The sequence below is a fragment of the Cnephaeus nilssonii genome (assembly GCF_951640355.1).
Source record: "Cnephaeus nilssonii genome assembly, chromosome: 7".
Lineage (NCBI taxonomy): Eukaryota > Metazoa > Chordata > Mammalia > Chiroptera > Vespertilionidae > Cnephaeus > Cnephaeus nilssonii.
Genome location: NC_137078.1, coordinates 40616063 through 40639713, shown reverse-complemented (window position 1 = coordinate 40639713; position 23651 = coordinate 40616063). Strand labels below are relative to the sequence as shown.

The following is a 23651-nucleotide window of genomic DNA, read 5'->3' as shown; positions in this document are numbered from 1 at the left end:
CGGACTACTGTTACAACTATCCAAAAGCAGCATCTCTGACTGACAAAGCCTTGAGTAAAAACTAAGGAAATGGAGCAGAAAGTAAATGGCACTGACACATCACATTCTAATAAAGTCATGACTTCCCATATTAAATATGCACATAACAAATATCTCGACATTTTAAATAATTCAGAAAGTGAAAAGATTTTAAAAACACACCTTTGACGAATTACAGGATCAGACTTTTCTGGGTCAATGTAAGTTGCTAAGATTTCATTAATAGTTTTATTATCCGGTACTCTGCAACAAAAGAAAAGAAAAAAAACCCAAAACTTATTATTTATAATTTTCTACTAAAGGTGTTAATTTAGAATTACTAAATCTTATAGTGTTTTTGTTTAAATAATTGAACACAGACCTTTTATTTTACTCTTGGCAAAATATAATGGCTTGTTAAGCATAAATTACTTATAAAAATAGCTTTAAAAGATTTCTTGGACACACTTAACAAAGTCTTAAAAAACATTATTTTGACCTCTCATTATTTTGATCCCTATAAATTAATCACAAAAATATGAAGCCTCTTTTAACACACACCTATGCTCAAAGATGAAAAGAAAGAAGTCAGGATGAAATACATTTGAAAGTTGTAGAAATAAAAAACCTGAAAAAAGGTTTCAGATGATGCTAATTTCATTGCATGTTAAAGTTTATTCATTATAAATCATTAAGACCAGGTTAAAAATTTGATACTGCTTTCCCTGGAAACAAAGCATTTTAGGTTTCCCAACTTTTCTGTATGTATTGTTCTAACTATAAAGCTGTAGAAACAAAACAAAGACATGGTTTTGAACTTAGTAACTAAAAGTTGCAAGGCAACATTTAAAATGTAAAATGCATAAAATGGCAAATATGTAACTTTTCTCAATCATTTACACATCTATACTAATAATAGAGAAATATGCAAATTATTCGTTACAGCACCATGTCACGAATGGATAAGCAGGCTGCGCCCCCGCCCTCTGCTCAGGCAGCTACAAGGCCCGGGGTAGGATAGGATACGATAAGAGGGGATAAGAAAGGAGAGGGAGAGGAAGGCAGGCGTGCATGCAGACAGGCCAAGAGGAGAAACAGAAATACAGAAAGGGAACAAGAAAAAGACGCAGAAATGGAAAGGGAAGAAAATGCAGGGCTGCATGCGGGAGGGGATGGCGACTGCAAGGGGTGGGGGGAAGCAGGTGCACCCAGCGAGGGGCAGGGCAGGAGCCCCACCCAGATGCAGGAGGAGGGCAGTGGCCCCTGGTGCGGGCTGTTGGTGGGGAGGCGCCCATGGGTCCAGGACAGAGTGGGGGACGGTCCGAGGCATTCTGGGCGGAGGCGCTCCTGCTTCACGGCAGCAGCAGCGCTCCGGCTGTGCGGGCCTCAGGCACGCTCGCTGGGCCGCGTGTCCTGGACAGGGAATGGGAGCAGGACGGCGGCGGGGAGGCTGGGGAAGGGGGGATGGCGAACACCTGGGCTGGGGGTTAATGCCCCCCCCGAATGGAAGCTTTAACAAGGGAGGAGGGAGGGAAGAACTTTATAAAGGAGTCAGTAGAGAGCAGAGTTAAAGAAAGAAAGAGGATGTATGAGTGAACTGTAGGAGCTATAATGAAAATCAAGTATAGTTGTATACTGGGGACAGATTTTAAAAGTAGGAGTCAGAAAAGAAAAAAGATAAATGATAGTGAATAATTAGGTAGGTAGATATTAAAACAGTGGAAGTAAGTAGAGAAGAATGTATGGGAAAGGTAGGATGAGAGAGAAAGAGGGAGGAGGGAAGAAAAGTTTTAAAGGGGAGCCAGTAGAGCTTAAAAGGAGAATGGGAAGAAGGAAGAAATGGGGGAGGGAGCAAAGCAGGTCCGAGGGAGGAAGTGAAGAAAAAAATTAAGGTGGGAAGGAAGGAAAAGGGGAGGGAGGGCAGGGGTAAAGATAAAGGAAAGAAGGAATGTGGGGAGGGAGGGAGGGTAGGAGAAAGATGGGAAGAAGGATGATGGAACAGACGTAGGAAATAAGGAGGAAAGAAAAGTTTATAAATGATGAGTCAGTAGGAAAAAGTGTTACATAAAGGAGAGAGAAAAATTGTGTGAGAGGGAGAAGCCAATAAGGAAGTCAAATACAATTGTGTGTGAAGGGGATAAGATTAAAAAAAAAAAAGTCAATAGGGGCAATCAGGCCAACAGGGGAGGGCAGTTAGGGGTGACCAGGCTGGCAGGGGAGGGCAGTTAGAAGGATCAGGCAGGCAGGCAGAATGGTTAGGGCAGGCAGGCAGGTGAGCAGTTAGGAGCCAGAGGTCCCGGATATCCCCCGAGGGCTCCAGGATTGGAGAGGGTGCAGGTTGGGCTGAGGGACCCACCCTCCCCCCCCGTGCACGAATTTCGTGCACCGGGCCTCTAGTATTCTTATATACTATTATGATATATAGTCCTATCTGAAAAATTTAAGTCTTTTCACTGTCTCTTGTTTGGTATGCACCTTCAAATAAAGTTTTTCAACTAAAATCTATGACAATGGCAAGAAGGGGCACTATCCTAGCTAAGAAAGACAGAATATGCAAATTGACCATCACCCCACGACAAAGATGGCAGCGGCTGGGCCGGGACGCTTGCGTTCCACCCTGCTCCGGCCGCCTGCTATGAGGGGGACTCGGGGGGTGGAGGAAGCTACAGGAGGGCGGCAGGGCCGGAGCGAAGGCGGAAGGCGGCGGCCAGAGTGAGGCCCGGGTCCCGGGTGTCGGAGGGAAGCCAGTGCCAGCAGCCAGGGGAAGAAAGGCCTATTCTTGCACGAATCTTCGTGCATCGGGCCTCTAGTCTATTATATTTAGATATATGTTAAATATATTAATTAAAAAGCAACTTTAAAATTTTCATAACCCAAGGAATCAAATTGTATACAACCATTAAAACTTTTAAATGATACTTGAAAATGTTCACAATATGGAAAAAGGATAAAAACTACTTATGTAACTTAATTCCAATTATGAGTATACATATGTACATTTCTAAAATAATGTATTTGCTGCAGACACACATTACTAATGGTAGTAATCCCTGCTGATGTTTGCATTTCATTGTATCAATACACCACAACTTAGTTATCCATTCTACCACTAACACACATTTATTAACATCACATTTAAGTTAACAAGTTCTTAATAGATAGTGGTGATACTATACCTTTTTTCTATGTACACAGCTTGACTCTGAGGAAACTGGAGCTTCACATGCCAACAAAACTGTTGTTTTCTAAGAGAGACAATAATCATGTGAGGCTCAAGATAAGTCAATAAAAGTATGAACACAAATCAAACTTCCTAAATTTTTGTTTTCAGAGAATAATTATAAAAGTATTCTTAGATTTTAACGTGTATTTTGTACTGAGTTATTACTCTCTTCTAGGATTTTTAGAGGCTATGTTTTTCAAGCAATATACTTGCAAGAGTTTTTAAGGAGAAAAAAAAATGAAGTGAAACAATTCTAAATTCCAAGGACTTCACATTCCCGAATTAAAAGGCAATTTCTCATAATTCAGGGGCATTTGAGATCAGTGTGCTACTACTTAAAGTTTACAAATAAAATTTCCTCATGGCTAAATACAATGAGCTGATGTCTCTGCCTGACTAGTCTGGAAATTAGGTGAATGAAGTATTGTCTGGTTGAGACCAGCTGGCTGCAGATACACTTATGAGCCATGAGTATGTGCATTCAGTAGCAAAACAGCAGACAAGTCGGTTGCTAAGCAGAATGCACTCTAGGCTAGAGTTCCTGTGCTTTCAAGTCTAAACTTTGATACAGGATCGACGGTAATAACTAAATGTCTGATTTTAGAAAAATGACCATATGTTCTACTTAACATATCTAAATTTGGTGACACTAGACACCATTCCTTTAAAAAAATATTTAACGCTGCTTAAGACAATAATCCATCACAGAAATTTAAGTATTTTCACTACATGATGGCTTTACACATTTTTTTCCTTGGTTAGAAGAAATTTCTAACAACCCACTTGCCAGTTAATGGCCGGCAGCATGCCAAAGCAATGGTCAGCATCTTCTACAAATCTATGCCTCAGCCACATGCCCCCAAATCTAAAATAATTTTTGTTTAATACAATTTAGTAGAGTATTTCCCACCAAAAATTTATATGATTTAGTTCAGGGGTGGGGGACCTTTTTTCTGCCAAGGGCCAGTTGGATATTTATAACATCATTCATAGGCCATACAAAATTATCAACTTAAAAATGAGCCTGCTATAATTGGTTAAACATTTAATTAACTCACCCTAATGCTTTGCCTGGGCCAGACCAAATAATTTTGTGGGCCTTATATAGCCCGCAGGCTGGACGTTCCCCACCCCTGATGAGTCAAACTTTTTCAAAAGACAATGACTATAAAATCAAGTAAAAATCCTTCTACTAGGGCCGTGGTCGGCAAACTGTGGCTCGCGAGCCACATGCGGCTCTTTGGCCCTTGAATGTGGCTCTTCCACAAAATACCATGGCCTGGGCGAGTCTATTTTGAAGAAGTGGCGTTAGAAGAAGTTTAAGTTTAAAAAATTTGGCTCTCAAAAGAAACTTCAATCGTTGTACTGTTGATATTTGGCTCTGTTGACTAATGAGTTTGCCGACCACTGTACTAGGGTAATTTATCACAGATCTGTTTATGGAAGTTTTCTTTAATAAAAGGTCAGATTTTGGCACTAGCTAGAAAAAAATATGCTTGATGCTTATGTCGATAGTGCCATTTATCATATAAAAATCATGTTTAATATTGTTTTGATAGAACAAAGTTGTATAGCACCCTTTACTAATTTAAAGTCCAGATGTCTAATATCTCAGAGGAAAAAAAACTATAAATTCTGAATGCAGATACAGCAGTTACTGGTTTCAAATAAATAATTCTTCCCAAAGAAAATACCTTGCAATGTTTGTTACCTCTGAAACTGGCATAGTACAATATCACCATCAAGACGCTGAGAGCTACCACATTTCTCTCATCATAAGAAATAAACTGGTATTTTAATCTTAATGTGTAAGAGTTTCTTTCTAAACATATTTGTTTTTCCATGTTAAGTTACAGGGGGGAAAATTATGAACTTAGCATCTTATGGAATTATAAATCATAATCATGAGCAGTGTTAAATATTTTTTTAAAGGAATGGTGTCTAGTGTCACCAAATTTAGATAACTTGTCATCTTATGGAATTATAAATCATAATCACCCCAAGTATTTGCTTGAGTAATTTCAAGAACCATTTACCTTTCTTAACATTCAGTAGACCCTAAATACCTTCAGAAAGTACTCAACATTCCAAAAACAAGAGAACAACCCTTGGAAATAATTTTGTTTGCTGTAGTTAACTACTTGTGGTTACAAGGAAGTCAGTCATTACTGTGTAATTATATCTACACTAGAGACCCGGTACATGAATTAGTGCATGGGTGGGGTTCCTTGGCCTGGCCTGCTGGGGCGGTCTGGCCCAGTCCCGATTGGGGCCGGCCTTGGGGAAGGATCACGGGAGATTGGCTGTGGGAGCACACTGACCACCAGGGGGCAACTTCTGCATTGAGCATCTGCCCCTTGGTGGTCAGTGTGCGTCATGGTGACTGGTCGTAATGGTCACTTAGGCTTTTATATATATATAGACTAGAGGCCCAGTGCACTAAATTCATGCACTCAGGGGGGAGGGGGTCCTTCAGCCTGGCCTGCGCCCTCTTACAGTCCGGGAGCCTCGCGATTGATCACCCCGCAGAGGGAGGCCCGGCCCACCACTGCTGGCTGGGTAGCCTGGGCCTCCCTCTTTGGGGAGATCCCGGAGCACCCCCGCTGGTGTCCTGGGCCTCCCTTTGCGGGGTGATCATGGGGCGATGGCGGGGCCCCCCAACCAATTGCATTGCACCTGCCTTGGCGGCGGCAGTCAGCACTGGGTCGCTGTGGCGCCCGAGGAGGTGGCAGTCAGTGCTGGGTCGCTGCGGCGCATGCAATCCAGGAGGGACCAAGAGGTCAGCAGTTCAGCTCGCTCACCAGTCCCCGCCCACCCAAGCCTGCTGCGCACGCAGCCTGGCATTTGGTCATCGGTTCGGTCATTTTGGATGTTACAAACCCTGGCTCTTTATATATTAGGATTGCTAAATTATGACTAGAGGTTATTGATATGGCTGATGATTCTTTGTACTGTTCCTTATCAGAGGTAACTATCTTGAGGTTGGGTGTGTATTCTTGCCATATTTGGTTTTATATCTATATCTATCTGTAAACAGTATAATATTTTGTGTGACATTAACATTTATTTTAATGTTATCATACTCTAAATATCCCATGCCTTGTTTTCATTTATATTATGGATTTAGAGGTTTATTTATGAAAAATATACATTAGTTCATTAATTTTAACTGTTTGTAAAGTATCCCATTGTGTGAAGAATGTCAAATCTATTTATCCATTCTCTACTGATAGACATTATGACTACTTCCAATTTATTACCACTTGTTCTTTCAAATTAAATCATAGTAAAGAAAAAATAAAAGAATATCCCCAGGGATCAGGCTATCATTTACCTCAACTGGTATACAGAACTTAAGAGCAGTAATTCAGAACCCAGTGTGTGTGTGTGTGTGTGTGTGTGTGTGTGTGTGTGTGCACGCACATGCATGTGTTTTGGGGAGGGGGGCAGTAATTCAGAGTAAAAGATTTAAGTGAAGGAAAGGGCAAAGAGAGGTTAAAGAGTGTTACATAGGAATTCCTAAAATGAGCAAGTTAATTATCTCTAAACTAGTTTCCAATTCTTTGGTGTTCCTGAAATTGATGTAATCTGACATGGCCAATCAAATCTCTTCCTAAGTCTCAAAAAATTAAGTTTGTTTCCCATATTTCATTATTATATACTATAATATATAAAAAAATACACATAACGAAAATCCCAAACTGTGAATAACGTCTTCTAAAAGAAAATACTTTGTAAAAAAAAATTAAGGTTAATGCTTCAGTATCTTTGGGCATATGTGAAATTGTTTTCTGTATTTGCATTATTTCGTAAAGACAGATTCCAAAAAGCAGAATCATTAGAATTGAGCAGGGTTTTTTCAACCTCAGCAGTGCTGACATTTTGGACCAGATAATTCTTCTTGTGGAGGTGGGCAGTACACACGATGTTTAGCCGCATCCCAGGTCTCCACCCATGAGATCACACTGTCAGTACCCACTCTCCCAGCTGTGACACATAAAAATGCTCCCAAATATTGCAAATGTCCTCTGGGAGGCAAAATCATCACTGTTTGAGAAACACAGAGATAGAAGTTTAAACATTTACTATTACTCCTAATGCATTAGAACGGTTCTTTTCTAAATTCGGCAAAATGCCTGCCACTATAATAATGTCATTGTGTCCCTGCAATATTTACCAATATTCTCAATAATAAAAATACTGAAGGGGAGCGGTGAAAAAAGTGAAGGAATTAAGGAAAAAAACACCACAAAAAACCTCAAACCTCATAGACAACATTATGGTCATTACAACAGGGAAATGGGTGAGAGAGGCAGATTGGATAAAGGAGAATAAATAGTGATGGAAAGAGACATGACTTGGGTTGGTGAACATAATACAGATGATGTATTATAGAATTGTAAATTATATAGGTTTAATTGTAATATAATTTAAATCTATATAATTTTATTAACGAATGTAATCCCAATCAATTAAAAAATAATACTGTACTCCAAGGCATATGTTTAGAGTTTGATAATTACTGGTGAAGTAATTGTGGCCGTTATTAAACCTAATGTTGCCTTCTGGACAACCTGATAAAGTAACAGAAACACTGAGTACCATGAAACTGAAGAAACCATTCATGCATAGCAAGCTTTTTCTCTTCCTCCTCAAATATCAAAACACACACACATCCTGCATTCTCAACGGGGATAGCAAACTGGTTACTGGGAGGGTAAAAATAATCCTAGATATTATAATGGTTTGTGGGCTCTCAAAGGGCCACTGTACATGAACAGATACACAGTATATTTGTGGTAACAAAATACCATGCAGGATAATTAGAGGGTAAATATCTAAAAAGGCCCTTTGGGAGGCAATAATGAAAAAAAGAAAAGGTTGAGAAACACTTAGATGATACATGTATTATATTAGGAAAATAAATATTATTTATATGTACTTGGTTTTAGAGAGAAGAAAGCCACTCCTCCAAGGTCATTATTCAGCTTAAAAGTGACAGTATAATCTACTCTACTATTAGGAACTTACCAGAATTGAAAATTCAACAACAAACCATGTATTTTTCTGTATTAATTCAAAAGTATTTCAATTATATTTTATTTTTAAAATTTGCCTTAATACTTTAAAATCCTCTTAAAGAGTTATAGTTATACTAGCAATCCAATACCACCATCCTCCTTCCTAATCCATCACCATACTTTGATAAATGGACCCACCCCCATCTCCAGAGCTATCCACTTACTGGTTGGCTTAAGAAAATCATTATCTTATATTCTCCTGGAGAAAATGGCTCAGGATTGGGCAGATGGCCTAGGTGGTCCAATCATAATGAATTTTAGGTTTCTTGTTCAGTATGCTGGGAGAGAAGAACTCTTGGATATTTACTGTAATCCAAACTGTTACTGCGAGCATCCTATTACCATAAGGATACAACTGACACCACAGAGGAGACTATGGAGAATCAGCAATAGACCGGATCCCTGATAATATACCTGAGTCGCAATATCTATTAAACCTGAAGTCCATCCTACTTCTGGACATTCAATTATGAGAGCCAATAATACACTTTTTATAGCTCAAACCAGTCTGAATTAGGTATTTTATTTCATGTAACAGAAAGCATCCTGATACAAGGGATTAAAGTGTTCTTCTTTCTAGATTTCATCTTTCATTTCTAAGCAACAGAAAAAGAAGATAGACTAATCTGTAAATTGCCAACTATTATAAAACTTGGAAGCAGCAAATAACACATGAAGGAATTTCAGGAAAAAATGTGTATCGGCTATAAAATCATATGTATGAATGAGAGAGTGGGAGGGAGGGAGGGGGAAAGAGAGACACACACACACTGATTGGTTGCCTCCCGCACTATCCCTCCTCCCTGCTGTGGGGCCGGGGATCAAATCTGCAAACCAGGTACATGCCCTTGACCAGGAATTGAACCCAAGACCCTTTGGTGCAGGGGCCAACACTCTAACCACTTAACCACAGTATATTTTAATTTAAAGCAGAAAGAAAATCTACCAAATTTTGAAACCTTCAAGAAAAAAACAAATATACAAAATGATCTATGTAATCCTTTACTCACAGGCATTTTATCTTTTTAAATGTATTTCAAGATCAAAATTTAAAGTTTCAAAAGTAAAAATAAAAACAGTCCTCATAAAATAATCCATCTATTTTCTTAGAGCTGGTATCATAATAAGTGTTTTTGGAAGACTGAATACAAATGATCTGTGTAGTTATTTAGCATGGATTAAAATTACTGGAATTGAGGAGAATGAAAACCAAAATTTTATGTCTCACATCATTATAAAAATACTTTGAAAAGTTCCAGTTATATATTACATTTTGCTTTTTAAAAAATTAGTTTCACCACTAGATAATAATAATAGGAAACAGGTTAAGTATGTGGTATTGGCTTTAGTAGACTGTATATTAAGAAAATGGATGTAGTAGGGGAAGATCAAAATGAAAAAGAACATTTTGCTTCAAATAACTAATAAATACTTGAGCACTTAACAAAGCAAAGCAGTTCTCAACTGTAAGTGGTACCAACCTGGGATGTGGGGGCATTTGGAAATGGCTGGGTAGTTTTGACTGTTCCAACGCTAGGGAATACTTTAGACATTTAGTGGGCAGGGACCAGAAATGCTAATCTTCCTGTACTGCATGGGAAAGTCCCACACAACAAAAAATTGTCCTGATGAAAATGCCAGTAGAGCTCCTACTAAGAAACACTAGAATGCAGAAGGGAGAACAGATATATGCATACCAAAATCTGAATACCAGCACTAAATGCTGGCATCTGTTTCATATTAACTGTGGAGAAAATATGTACTATAGGAATTCTGGCAAAGGAGAAATAATGGAGAAGATGATCTACTTTCACAGATGGCTAAGAAATAGGAAAGGGGAAGACATTCTAGGATTAAGAATAGTGACCAGCCTGGGTACATTTAGTTGAATCCATTAGGGAATTAGGTGGGGACTATGAAGACCCATATTTATTATGGATCCTCATAGAATAGGAAACTTTTCTAATCAGAGTATGGCTGTAGCTCAACTCTCTGGCATGGCATATAAGGTCCCGAAAGGCCCAGCCCCATTCCCTACCACTTAAACAACTCCCACTCAAGTTTCTAGACAGCCCAAACTACTTACATCGTCTTATATTTTCTACTCTATCTTTTACATCTGTTATTCTCACAAGATCATCCTTCCTTTCTGTCTGGATAAAAACCTTGTTTTTATCCTTCAAATATCTGCTTGAATTCTATTTTCTCTGGGGGTGGGTGGAGTGGGGTGGTGTCTTTCCAGTCCCCAGCTCTCAATGAAAAGCACTTCTCTGAGGCGGGCAGTGAGCCTCCTTTATGCTCCCACAGCACTCCAGGAGTACTCCTCAGAGGATTTACTATGTCAGAGCAGTGCTACACGATGTGTGTTTGCTGACTTGACTTGTCTTCCAGTGAATGACTTACTTGAGAAAAAGGACAGTGACTTACTGGCACATAAGTGGTTTTCAGGTAGAGGTAAACAGCAAATCCATCTGGTACTTTTTAAAAAAAAATTAAAGACAATTTTTTAGACCACTTTTAGAGTCACAGGAAAATCAAAAGGAAGATACAGTGATTTCCCATATAGCCTCTGTCCTCACAAATGCATATCCTCATCTAGTGCTTTTTAAAAATAAGGATGCCTAAGCTCTACCCTTAGCTCAATGAATCAGCAATTCTGTTGGTCAGTACAGGTTTACCTGCATTTTGAAATTATGACAGGCATTTTAGATTGAAAACTGGCACTATTATTGTTCCCATCTTACAAAAATGGCAACAGGTACAGAGAAATAACTTGCCAAGAAAACTCCTTACACATAAAGATTACATTTTGTCATGTTTAATACAAAATTAACATTCAATAATTAACTATATTATCATCCCTCTTTTAAAAATCAAATACACCAAGGATGAGTTATATTATTTTGCTTAATGAGTTATGTTATTTTGCTTAATGAGTTATGTTATTTTGCTTAAAGTTAGCAATTTCAAGTGGGGTCAGGGATAAGAAATGGTAGTTAATTTTAGGCCAGGCAATGGGGTACAACACCTGAAAGCTTCAGATAACCCAAGGCCAGGAGATGAGATGACAAATTTCACCTACTGGCAATTCTGCCTATGGTCAGTGAGGTATCTCTGTGCTAATGACTCCTGTGGGCACAGAAGCATTAAAGGATTCTGAGCAGATGGCCATCACCCTACCTGGCAGCAGTGTATAAGAGTGACTGAGGTGAAGAGATGCTGAAGGTAGGGAGAGTACTTAGAACTCCCCAATAGTCCAGGGAGAGACAAGCTGGGCTTGCATGGGAAAATATAGCAGATAACGAAAGGAACACATTCGTTATCTGCTATATTGATAGAGGCATATCATGAAGGAGCAGGCTTGGTTGACTAGGGAAGGACTCCCCTAAGTGAACCAGTTTGGGAACCCCAAGATGATCCAGAGAGTTTGGTTTTCCATTTCCATGAATGGTGGTTAACTGCTGTTGTGGAAAGGTACATTCTCTATGAAACTACATCATAGGAACTTCTTATGTCTGCATGGCCTCAGTAAGGAAATGCATAATTGGGGAATCATTACGCTACTATTCTTTCACACTGTTTTTCTAAGTCTCTGCAGACACTCTGAAATTATTCCATCAAGTTCTATCATAGCTGTTATGGCAGAGAAACAGAAGAGCTAAACATTTTCAATCAGTTACCAAGTTTGTACTAAGCACCTATTATGTAATCCTCCAAAGATCATTGCAAAACCCACTGTTCTCCTCATGACCACAAACTATTAAACCCATCATTTCATTTTCTGTTGCTCTCTCTTTTCTAGTCAGTTTGCAGAAAAGTACAAAACTATATAACTTATAAGACACCATGCAAAAAAAAAAAAAGTGCTATGTATTACCAAACAATTGTTCAGGAAAAAAAGTCCTACTGCCTCTTGCAGTAGGTATATAAACTCAATATAACTAGAATGTTGTAATTTTATCCAAAGAACAAAAACTAATTTTTAAAATCCATAATAGGTTATTTCTTTACAAGAGAGACATCTAGTGGTTAGCTTCTAAAACAGGACTGGAGCTCAAATATTAATTCACATGTTTGTTTAATAATGGGCACATTTCTACTATCTTAATATGTAAATCTAAGAGAGATCCATACACAGAGAGCTAAAGATCCCTGGGCCAAAAGGAAGCTAAAATCTCAGTTCTAAGCTGACAGTGCCAAATGATTGGTAAGGAGGACTGGACTCTTAGAACTGAGATGAGTTGGAGACAAAGTGGGGATTTGAGAAGAAGGTCAAAAGTTGGGTCCATTTCTGGGGAATGGGTGGTTAGCCCACACATGAGTCCAAACCAGGAGTTATGCTAAAGCTATTACTGGGGAAGGGTCTCAGTGCAATTCTTTTTTCCAATTGACAAGTTGAAGTACATTCTCCACCTCACTGTTAACTCTTCAGACCCCAAAAGCCAGGGAAATAAAAGTAGGAACTTATGTAACCAAATGAGACATGTTATTCAAGCACAGTCATACAGTTTCCAGGTTTGATACCCATGGCTTCCTGTAGCAAAACACTGAAAAACAACTAAAAGAGGAACAGCCATGGGTAACATGGAATTTCATGTAGTATCAGAGTACTTTTCAAAGACTATATTTACAAGTCAAAATGTATAATGGTCCTGCCCACAGCTATCAATGTCTCTTTAAATTATTATTTTATTCAATTTATTTTTTAATATATTTTTATTGATTTCGGAGACAAAGGGAGAGGGAGAGAGAGAAACATCAATGATGATAGAGAATCATTGATTGGCTGCCTCCTGCATGCCCCCTACTTGGAACTGAGCCTGCAACCTGGGCATGTGCCTGACAGGGAATCAAACCATGACCTCCTGGTTCATATGTCGACACTCAACCACTGACCCACAGCGGCCGGGCTAAATTATTATTTTTTAAAATTCATTTACTTATTCTTAAAATATCCTTTATATGCACCTGGTCTAAACATTCAAAAAGATACAAAAGGGTACATAATTCTCATCCCTGTCCATCTCTATTCAATTTCCTTCCCTTAAGATAATCACTGTTACCAGTTTATAATATAAGCACATATTTTAAAAAAACCTTTATTTTCACACAATGGTAGCATACAATGAACATGGTCCTGCATCTATCTTTTTTCACTTAATATTTCTGGCAGTTAACCCACATTAGTACATTTAGAGCTGTTTCATTCTTTTTCCAGTATACTATAATTTATTTAGGCAGTCCACTATTGATGAATATTTAGATCCATACTGCTGTTTTGCTATTACAAACATTGTTGTACTGAGGTGATACATGTATATGTATACATGAAATATATATAAAGATACATGCATATGTATCTTCATTTTCCATATATATGGTTGTATCTATCAGACAGATTCCAAGTAGACTTGCAGGATGAACAGTAATTATCATGCCTTTTGGATCCACCTCTTTCCCACTAATGACCTTACCTTTGTACTGGGGCCAGTGCTTATTTTAAACAATTAAGGCAGCATGGTAGAGAAGATAATTTGAAAACCCTCCCAATAGCATATAGTAAGAAACCTTGGAGAGAAATAGAACAAACATAGTGAGCTCATCATAAAGTAAGAAAAATCTTAGGGCCAAAAGGAAGCAGGAACTGAAAACCATAGTGGAATGCTTAAGATACACGTGGTCTGGAGGCCTTTGCCAATCTGTATAACGAAGAAGCTCGTGTTCAACTGCTACTGGGTAACATGAGGCAAGACCCTGGGCCACATAAACTGGAGACCTCAAACTGAGATCACTGCATTAAATCAGTGAAAGGGTGAACCAGAAAAACACTGCCCACTAGCAAAGGGAACTTGTCCACCTCAGCTTGGACTCTAGGGAGAGAATAAGGCAGATGGGGTGGGGAGAACGGTTTCAATTGAGAATGCCCAGTTATAGCTTTCTCAAATGGGTTTGAGGTTCAGATTATTACTAGTAGTACAGTCTGAGAAACTTCAGAATCAGAAATTAAAGAGGGTCCTATGTTGGTGCCACAGAGTATCTGACATAAGCAAATGCATACTACCTTCTATATAAACTTGAGTTCATAATTACATTTTAGAAAAAAAACAACACAATAAACAAGCCATCATAATCAAGAATCTATAGAAATAGCAAGTAAGTAGTAACAGCTTTCCAAGCACTTCAGATACTGGAATTAACTTACAAAGATAATAAGTGTCCTAAATTAGTGAACAAAGGGAAGCTTAAAACAAGAGAAAGGAATACAATTCTATCTAAAAGACCAAATAGATTTGGGAAAGAAACAGAACTTCTAGAAATAAAAAACATAACTGAAACAAACAAAACAACATGGGCTAAAGATTAGATTAGTTAGACACAGCTGAGGAGAGAATATAACTTGGATAATATAGCTGAATAAATTACCGAGAATGTAGCAAAGACAAATAAATAAGAGATTAAGACAATTCATTTGAATTTTCCAGAACTGCCATACAAATCCCAAGGAAGATAAATAAAAAAGAAATCATATGAAGACACACATCATAGTGAAACTACAAAACTTCAAAGACAAAGATCTTAAAAGCAAACAAATAAAACACCTTTCTGGGGTGATAGCCCTATATTGATAGGTTATATGCATTTGTCAAAACCCAACTAATGTACACTTAAGATTTGTGCATTTCATTGCATGTGAATTTTACATCAATAAAAAAAGTGAGCTTCCTATCTTTCAGACAATTGTTTAAACTGTAGCATATTTTTTTCACTGAATATACCATGGATGTCAGTCCATGACAGTACTTCAACATCCAACTCTGTTTTTATTTAATGGCTACACAGAATTCCAATGCACGGAGTTACCCTTATTAATTTAACTCAGTCCCATATTAATTGATACTTGAGTTTTTACACTATTAAAAACAATGCTGTGACAGATACATGTGTATATGTATCTCTATGAACTACACTAATATATTTGTGGGCTAAATTCCTTGAGTAGGCATATATAACATTTTGACAAATATTACCAAATTACCTTTTATACTATTTATTAATTTATACTATCAAAAATAGTGGAAGAGGAAAAAGCCTGGCTAACACATACCTTCATTATACATTATTAGTATAGTAGAGGCCCAGTGCACGGATTCGTGTACAGGTGGGGTCCCTCAGCCTGGCCTGCGGGGATTGGGCTTAAACTGGTTCTCCGACATCCCCTGAGGGGTCCTGGATTGTGAGAGGGTGCAGGCCAGGCTGAGGGACCCCACTGGCACAAGATTGGAGCCGGAAAGGGACTGCGGGAGGGCTCCAGGACATGTCTGGACTGTCTCACCTAGTCCCGATGGGCCGGACCTCAGCAGCAAGCTAACCTACCAGTTGGAGCATCTGGCCCCTGGTGGTCAGTGTGCATCATAGCGACTGATCTAACGGTCGAACAGTCGGACACTTAGCATATTAGGCTTTTATTATATAGGATGTTTACAGCCACATATGTGTGTGTGTGTGTGTGTGTGTGTGCATGTGCATTTTATTCTTATCCTCTGCCCATTTTCTTTTCTTTTTTAAAATATGTGTGTATGTGTGTGTGTGTGTGTGTTTCCTTAGTGCTGCTGTGGAGGTGGGAGAGGCTCCCGCCATCGCCGTTGCACTCGCCAGCTGTGAGCCCGGCTTCTGGCTGAGCAGCGCTCCCCCTGTGGGAGTGCACTGACCACCAGGGGGCAGCTCCTGCGTTGAGCATCTGCCCTCTGGTGGTCAGTGTGCGTCATAGCGACCGGTCGTCCCCTGTTCAGTCTATTTGCATATTAGCCTTTTATGCCTGCAGGATCGAGCTGAAACCTGCTCTCCAACATCCCCTGAGAGGTCCCAGATTGTGAGAGGGTGCAGACCAGGCCAAGGGACCCCACCAGTGCACAATTGGGGCCGGGAAGGGACACGGGAGGTTGGCCAGCCGGGGAGGGACCGTGGGAGGGCTCCAGGGCATGTCTTGCTCAGTCCTGATCAGACGGACTCCAGCAGCAAGCTAACCTACCAGTTGGAGCGTCTGCCCCCTGGTGGTCAGTGTACGTCATAGAGACTGGTTGAACGGTTGACTGTCTGCCCCTTGGTGGTCAGTGCACGTCATAGCAAGCGGTTGAGTGGCCTTAGCATATCATGAGCATATTACGCTTTGATTGGATGACCGGACACTTAGCATATTAGGCTTTTATTATATAGAATTATTGATTCAGAGAGGAAGGGAGAGGGAGAGAGAGAAATCAATGGTGAGAGAGAATCACTGACCAGCTCCCTCCTGAGCCTGCAACCCGGGCATGTGCCCTTGACTGGAATTGAACCCGGGACCCTTCAGTCCGTAGTCTGATCCTCTATCCACTGAGCCAAACCAGCTAGGGCGAATAAATTTTTATTGATTTCAGAGAGTAAGGGAGAGGGAGACAGAGATAGAAACATCAATGATAAGAATCATTGATTGGCTGCTTCCTGCATGCCCACACTGGGGATTGAGCCCCACCCCAGGCATGTGCCCCGACCGGGATTTGAATTGTGACCTCCTGGTTCATAGGTTGATGCTCAACGACAGAGCCATGTGGCCGGGCTCCTTTGCCCCTTTTCCTTATTAAGTTGCTTAGGCTTTTTTCTTATTAATGCATAAGGATTTTTTGTCATATATGTTAAAGATTTTCTTTTTTTGTTCAGTTAGTCTTTTGACTTTTATTATGGTCTTTTTTGCCATATATTTTTTAAAAATTGATGTAAATTTTGAGAGTTTTGTTTTTACTTTATAGTTTTGGATGGGATGTTTCATATCTTCAAAATTACGAACATATTCCACCATCTTAAAATTTTCATTTTAAGTTTTTGATCCACCTGGAAGTTCTAGTAAAAGAGCCAGCTTTTTCCCATCAAATGGTAAGCTACCAGTCTCAAACTCATTTATGGAATAAGTAATTATCTGTATTAATTTGAAATGCTATCTTGACTATGTAATTGAGTACCAAATATCTGTGTTTATTTTCTACAATCTAAGATAACTGTAGATTCCTCTGTCAAAACTATTAAAATTTCATAAATTTTAATGAGTCCACCCTCATTACTCTTCTTTCTCTGTTTTTTTTTTATGGTCTTTTCCCATGTTTATTCTTCAAAATGAACTTCAGTCATTTTATCATAAACCCTTTCCTTCTCAAAAAAAAAAAAAAAAAAATCCAAAATCCAGAACAACAAAAATCCCATTAGTATTTTGATTATGATCATATCAGATTTAAAGATCATTAATTTTAAAAATGAATGTTATGAATGTTATTTCTAAAACATTGAACCTCCCAAAAACAAGATACTTTTCTCCATTTGTTAAAATATTTTAAGTCATTCAGTAGACTTTCAGTTTTCTTCATAAATATCCTTCAACTTTCTTTCAACAGGTTTTGATTAGAGTCGGGTAAACGTGAACATAAGGAATTACCTCTGAAAGAGTCACTATTTTATAGTAGTTTGGGATCTGCTCCAAAATAAACAGGGAAGCCTTCTATTGGACACCATTTCCACATCAAGCTTTTCTTTTTAATAGAGAATGTCAGTCCTGCTTTGGCTCAATTCTTTTATTTTATTTTATTTTATTTTATTTTATTGATATCAGATAGAGGAAGAGAGAGATAGAAACATCGATTGGCTGCCTCCTGCACTCCCTCTACTAGGGATCGAGCCCAAAACTGGGCATGTGTCCTGACTGGGAATTAAATGGGTGACCATCCCACTGAGCTACACAAGCTAGGCTCAATTATTCTTAACATAAATATCCCTTAACTTTTTGTTGTTTGTGAAAGTTTCCCATTCTGATGCTCCTACAAATTCATCAGTCTTCTAAAATTCATTGCTATTAAATACTACATTTTTTACCTCACAGACTGATAAGTGTTACATCCCACTTTGACTATAAAATGAAAATTATAGTTCCTATTTTTAAAAAAATTCATGTCACATAATTTTTTATGTGACTTTAGGAAATTCAGAGTGATACTGGTCCTAAGCACCCGAGTTAGAATGAAACTATGTTCCTAAGGTACCTATTGTGTTTGCTGCTACATAACTTGCTGACAGTTCTACAGAGGTAATTAGTCACAATGACACATTAGTCACACTTAATATAGGGGTATTAAAAAAAAATTTTTTAAAACCATTGTTCTTGTGAAATAATTTCAGACTTCATAGAAAGCTACCCAAAGAAATCTTAATCCAGATTGCTCAAAAGTTATTATTTGAATATTTGATTTTAAATAAGTTAGATATGAGTTTTTTACTATATATTATAGTTCAAGCTGCTGAAACAAACTAAGGACCAAGTTAATATCTAGGGAGTAATAATAATAATCTTAGAGTAGTACCAAAATCTGATATCAACAATTCCATAATCCCCAAATCTCAAAAACTCAAAGTTTTCTTCCCTTCTTCCCTTCCTTTATCTTTTTCTTTCTTTCTTTTCCTCCCTTTCTCCCTCCATCCCTTCCTTTCTTTTTAAAACATTTTTAATTGATTTCTATAGAGAGAGGAAGAGAGAGGAATAGAGAGATAGAAACATCAATGAGAGAGGAACATCATTGATCGGCTGCCTCCTGCATGCCCCACCGGGATTGAGCCTACAATCTGGGCACCCGCCCTGACCAGGAATCGAACTGATAACCTCCTGGTTCCTGGGTTGACGCTCAACCGCTGAACCACACTAGCCCAGCTCAAAGTTTTTTCTCAACTCCTTGTGCAGTAAAACCTGGCTGAGTCCATTTATAGTCATTATTTACCCATTATAATGTGAACAATTGCAGGTTTCACTGCAGAAATAGTATTGTCTGATTATGCAATGCTGTCGCAGACCTCCTAGGAGTGAATATTATATAGTAAACTAGAGGCCCAGTGCACGAAATCTGTGCACGGGGGTGTCCCTCAGGCCGGCCCGCAACCTCCCCAATCTGGGATCCCTCTCATAATCCGGGACTGCTGGCTCCTAACCACTCACCTGCCTACCTGCCTGATTGCCCCTAACCGCTTCTTCCTGCCAGCCTGATTCCCCCAACTGCTCCTTTGCTGGCCTGGTTGCCCCCAACTGCCCTCCCTGCCAGCCTGGTCACCCCCAACTGCCCTCCCATGCCAGCCTGGTCACACCCAACTGCCCTCCCCTGCCGGCCTGATCTCAACCCCCAACTGCCCTCCCCTGCCGGCCTGGTCGCCCCTAACTGCCTTCCCCTGCCGGCCTGGTCACACTCAACTGCCCTCCCCTGCCAGTCTGGTCGCCCCTAACTGCCCTCCCCTGCAGGCCTGGTCACCCCCAAATGCTCTCCCCTGCAGGCCTGATCACTCACAACTGCCCTCCCCTGCTGGCCTGTTCGCCCCCAACTGCCCTCCCCTGCCGGCCTGATCACCCACAACTCCCTCCCCTGCCAGCCATCTTGTGGTGGCCATCTTGTGACGTGAGGGCAACCATCTTGTGGTGGCCATCTTGTGTTGACGGTGCATGAGGGCGTCGTGCGTTGGCATCACGCGAGGGTGTGACGCCACCTACGTTTTTATTATATAGGATGTAATATAGTAAACTATTATCCCCAGGATTTCAGATAAGGAAATACAGACCTTTAATTGTCACTATATATTATTTACTGTCAGGTACTACAGTATTATTTCATTCAATCCTCTCAACAACCCAGTAAATGGTAGAGGCAATATTTAAATAGAGGTTTATCTGAGTCAAAGCCTTAACCACTTTTGAAAGTTGAAGAAAACATTGAAAATGAGTTTCTTCAAAACACGAGAACAGAGGTGAAAAAAATTATTTAAAAAAATTTAGTATTTGCTTCTTCACTCCTTCCAACAAATAACACTCTCATCATCTATAACCTTGGTCATTTTCATATGAATGGCTGAGAAAACACAGGTATCCCAAAGAAGGTACTTCTAAGTGGGTTTTTTCCCCTCTACCCTTAAAGTACCTGACTTTCATTATTTATCTTGTTACTTATATACCACCTTTTAGCAATCAAAATTTTGATTATGCCATGCTTTAAGTTCAGTATGTCTTCTGTATTCATCTAAATCAGTGCTTCTCAAATAAGGGTGATTTTGCCCCTCTTCTCTGCCCCCACCTCAGGGGACACCTGGCAATGTCTGGAGACATTTTTTTGTTGTCACAACAAAGCGTGCATGTGTGTGTATGTTTGTATGTTTTTGCTACCAACATTTAGAGGGTAGAGGCCAGGGATACTGCTAAACATCCCAAAATGCAGAAGACAGCCCTTCCACAATAAAGAATTCTCTGGCTCAAAACATCAACAGTGCCAAGATTTATATCACTGATGAAAATGCTGAACAAGAATGAACAAAATAGCCCTGACTGGTTTGGCTCAGTGGATAGAGTGTCGGCCTGCGGACTGAAGGGTCCCGGGTTCGATTCCGGTCAAGGGCATGTACCTTGGTTGCGGGCACGTCCCCAGTGGGGGGTGTGCAGGAGGCAGCTGATTGATGTTTCTCTCTCATTGATGTTTCTAACTCTCTATCCCTCTCCCCTCCTCTCTGTAAAAAAATCAATAAAATATATTAAAAAAAAAAAAAAGAATGAACAAAATATTGAGATTAAAGAGATTACCAAGATGATTAGTGAGTAGTAAATATTCTTTAAGCTGGGAACTCCTGTTAATACTTTTTTTATTCATCCAACATCTTAAGTCAGACATTTTAAAATTCAGTTAGTAGAAAAACCATTTTCATTTAAAAATATAACAGGTCATTTAACAATTAACAAATGGAAAAATTCAGTTACATAGATTAAAAATTTTTTCCCCACTGAACTGACTCCCAAAATGATTTTACAAATGATAGATCATCTTAACTCAGCAGACTGCATTAAAGTCTAATGTTACAATTAAATTTTAAGATATCACTCTGAAACTTGTGAGCAAATATTCCATATCTCACTAGCAATTAAATGAAATAAAATTAAAACAAAATATTATTTTAACCTTTAAAATGGGTAAAAAAAATTTTGTTTTTAATACTCACTTGAGGATATTTTTCCCATTGATTTTTAAGAGAGAGTGTGGAAGGGAGGGAAGAAAAAGGAAGGGAGAGAGGGAGAGAGAGAGAAACATTGATTGGTTGCCTCCCCACACGCACCCCAACCAGGCTGGGGATCCAACAAGCAAACTTGGTTCTGTGGACCAACGCTTCAACCACTGAGCCAAACTGTCCAGGGTGGTAAAAGTGTTTTAAAAAAGAGATAACTCTTTTATGCCTGCAGGATATTCAGTGAGATATTTAAACAGATATTCTCATATAGTACGACCAATGGAAATGAAAACTGGTTTAACCCTAATTTATTACTAGCCCCACTTTATAGATGAGGAAATTGAGGCACAAAGCAATTAGGTGCATTAACTTAAGACCACATAGCTAGGAAAGGCTGATGAGAGAAATTTGAACTCAGGCAGACTGGTCTAGTTTGTGCTCTTAACCACTCCAATTTTACTATCTCTGTGTTTTTGTTTTTCTTGTGTGTGTGTGTGTTTTAAAATTGATTTCAGAGAGGAAGGGAGAAGGAAAGAGAGATAGAAACATCAATGATGAGAGAGAATCACTGACCGGCTGCCTCCTGCACACCCCCCACTGGGGATTGAGCCCGCAACCCAGGCATGTGCCCTCGGCCGGAATCGAACCCGGGATCCCTCAGTCCTCAGGCTGATGCTCTATCCACTGAACCAAGCCGGCCAGGTTTTACAGACTTTTTTTTTTTTTTTTTTACAATTATTTAACATGTATCAAAAATGGAAGGCAAAATTAAAGGATAAACAGACTGATGAAAATGTTCAAATGTATGTAACAGAGCAAGAAGAGATATAAATAGGCACATCTGAAAAGAAATAAAAATTTAAGAGATCAGCCTCTCTAATGATCAGATAGACAAAAAAAGTTTAAATATTCAATTAAAGTGCAATATAACTAAGATATGTACTCTGATACTATTTTTGATGAAGGTACAAAGTGGTACTTTTTTAGGGAAAATAATTTGGAGTTTCTCTAAAAAGTTTAAACCCATGTAGTCTCTGAACCATTAATTCTGCTTTCTAGGAACTAATCCTACAGAAAAAGTCATATAAGCACCCAAAATAATCTATTCAATGATATTTATTACAACATTATTTGTAACAATTAAAAACTAGAAATAAGCTAAATGTGCATGAATATGGGAATAATTAAATTATTATACAGTAGTCATAGTTGGAACAGACAACTTAAAAATAATGAGGCAGATTTGCATTAACAAGAAAAGCAGTCTATACTATATTTTTAAAGGGAAAAAGGCTAGCTGGAGAAAAATAAAAAGTGTATGCCTTTATTTTTGTGAAGGCACAAACCAGTCACCTTAAATTTCAAACAAATTATGTCAATTTCCAGATATTTTAGTTTCAAAATGTACAAAGGAATCATCTCACATTTAATAAATAGAAGGCATTACTTTACTTCTGGAAGCCAACCAGGAAAAAGGAAAACCACCTTTACAAATATTTATGACTTGAAACATACAAAAAAAATAAGTGGATAACATCACCTTCTTATAATAAAACATGTTGAAAAGGTAGAAGGTTTAAATAATAATCTGATGGTCTGTCTTTTCAATTTATGGAGTAGCAAAATTGGAAGGAATCTTAGATTTTACTTAGTACAAGCCCCGCATCTTACAGATGAGGCCTAGAAATAGGAAGTAATTTGTACAAGTTCTTACACATACTAAGAGACTGAAGAAGAAGGGACTCCGTTGTTGTTCTTTTTACTCTAAATCCAGAATCTTGACTTTTGAAAGGTATTACCCAATAATTTAGTGGGCTACTTACAATATGCTGAAATCCTTACAGTACTCTGTACTATTGGGGCCTTTTTGATCTAGCACTTTCAGAAAGCAGCAAACTAATCTCTGTTGTATTACCTGTACTCACATTCACTGCAGAGTAAAAGTTTCCCAAGTCTTTTTCTTTCCCATCACTGGCTCTCAAATGAAATCTTAAGTTTCAAAATGCTTATTTTCTATTTCTATAGTCATCTTTTCATACACCAATAACAAACAGCTCACAGACCACACTACTGGTACCTCTATATCAAACTAAACCTTAAAATCAGAACACCGGATAGACTAAGGAAGAAGTTAGGAACTTACTTCTTATCGAAAAATGTTGAATTTTCTTTCCTCTTGGTGAACCCATTGGGTAGAAGTTTTAAGTTAATACCTTGCCTTCGGGCACGATTTTTCATAAAGCACATCTAACAACAACAAATATAGACAAATTAATTTTAAAATT

At 38.8% G+C, this 23651-nt stretch overlaps 1 protein-coding gene across 2 annotated transcripts in view; it reads right to left on the bottom strand.

The window, feature by feature from the left end:
- ZNHIT6 (zinc finger HIT-type containing 6) overlaps nt 1-23651 on the bottom strand; it is a 64070-nt gene that overhangs the window by 28711 nt on the left and 11708 nt on the right. For both annotated transcript variants that reach the window (XR_013813765.1, XM_079776452.1), the window contains exons 5-7: nt 23510-23613; nt 3195-3263; nt 202-282 (exon numbers count right to left, since the gene is read on the bottom strand). Coding sequence is in view for 1 of the 2 variants with exons in the window: in XM_079776452.1 (XP_079632578.1) it covers nt 202-282; nt 3195-3263; nt 23510-23613 (254 nt within the window). In the remaining variant the exon portion in view is untranslated. The remainder of the gene's footprint in view (nt 1-201; nt 283-3194; nt 3264-23509; nt 23614-23651) is intronic.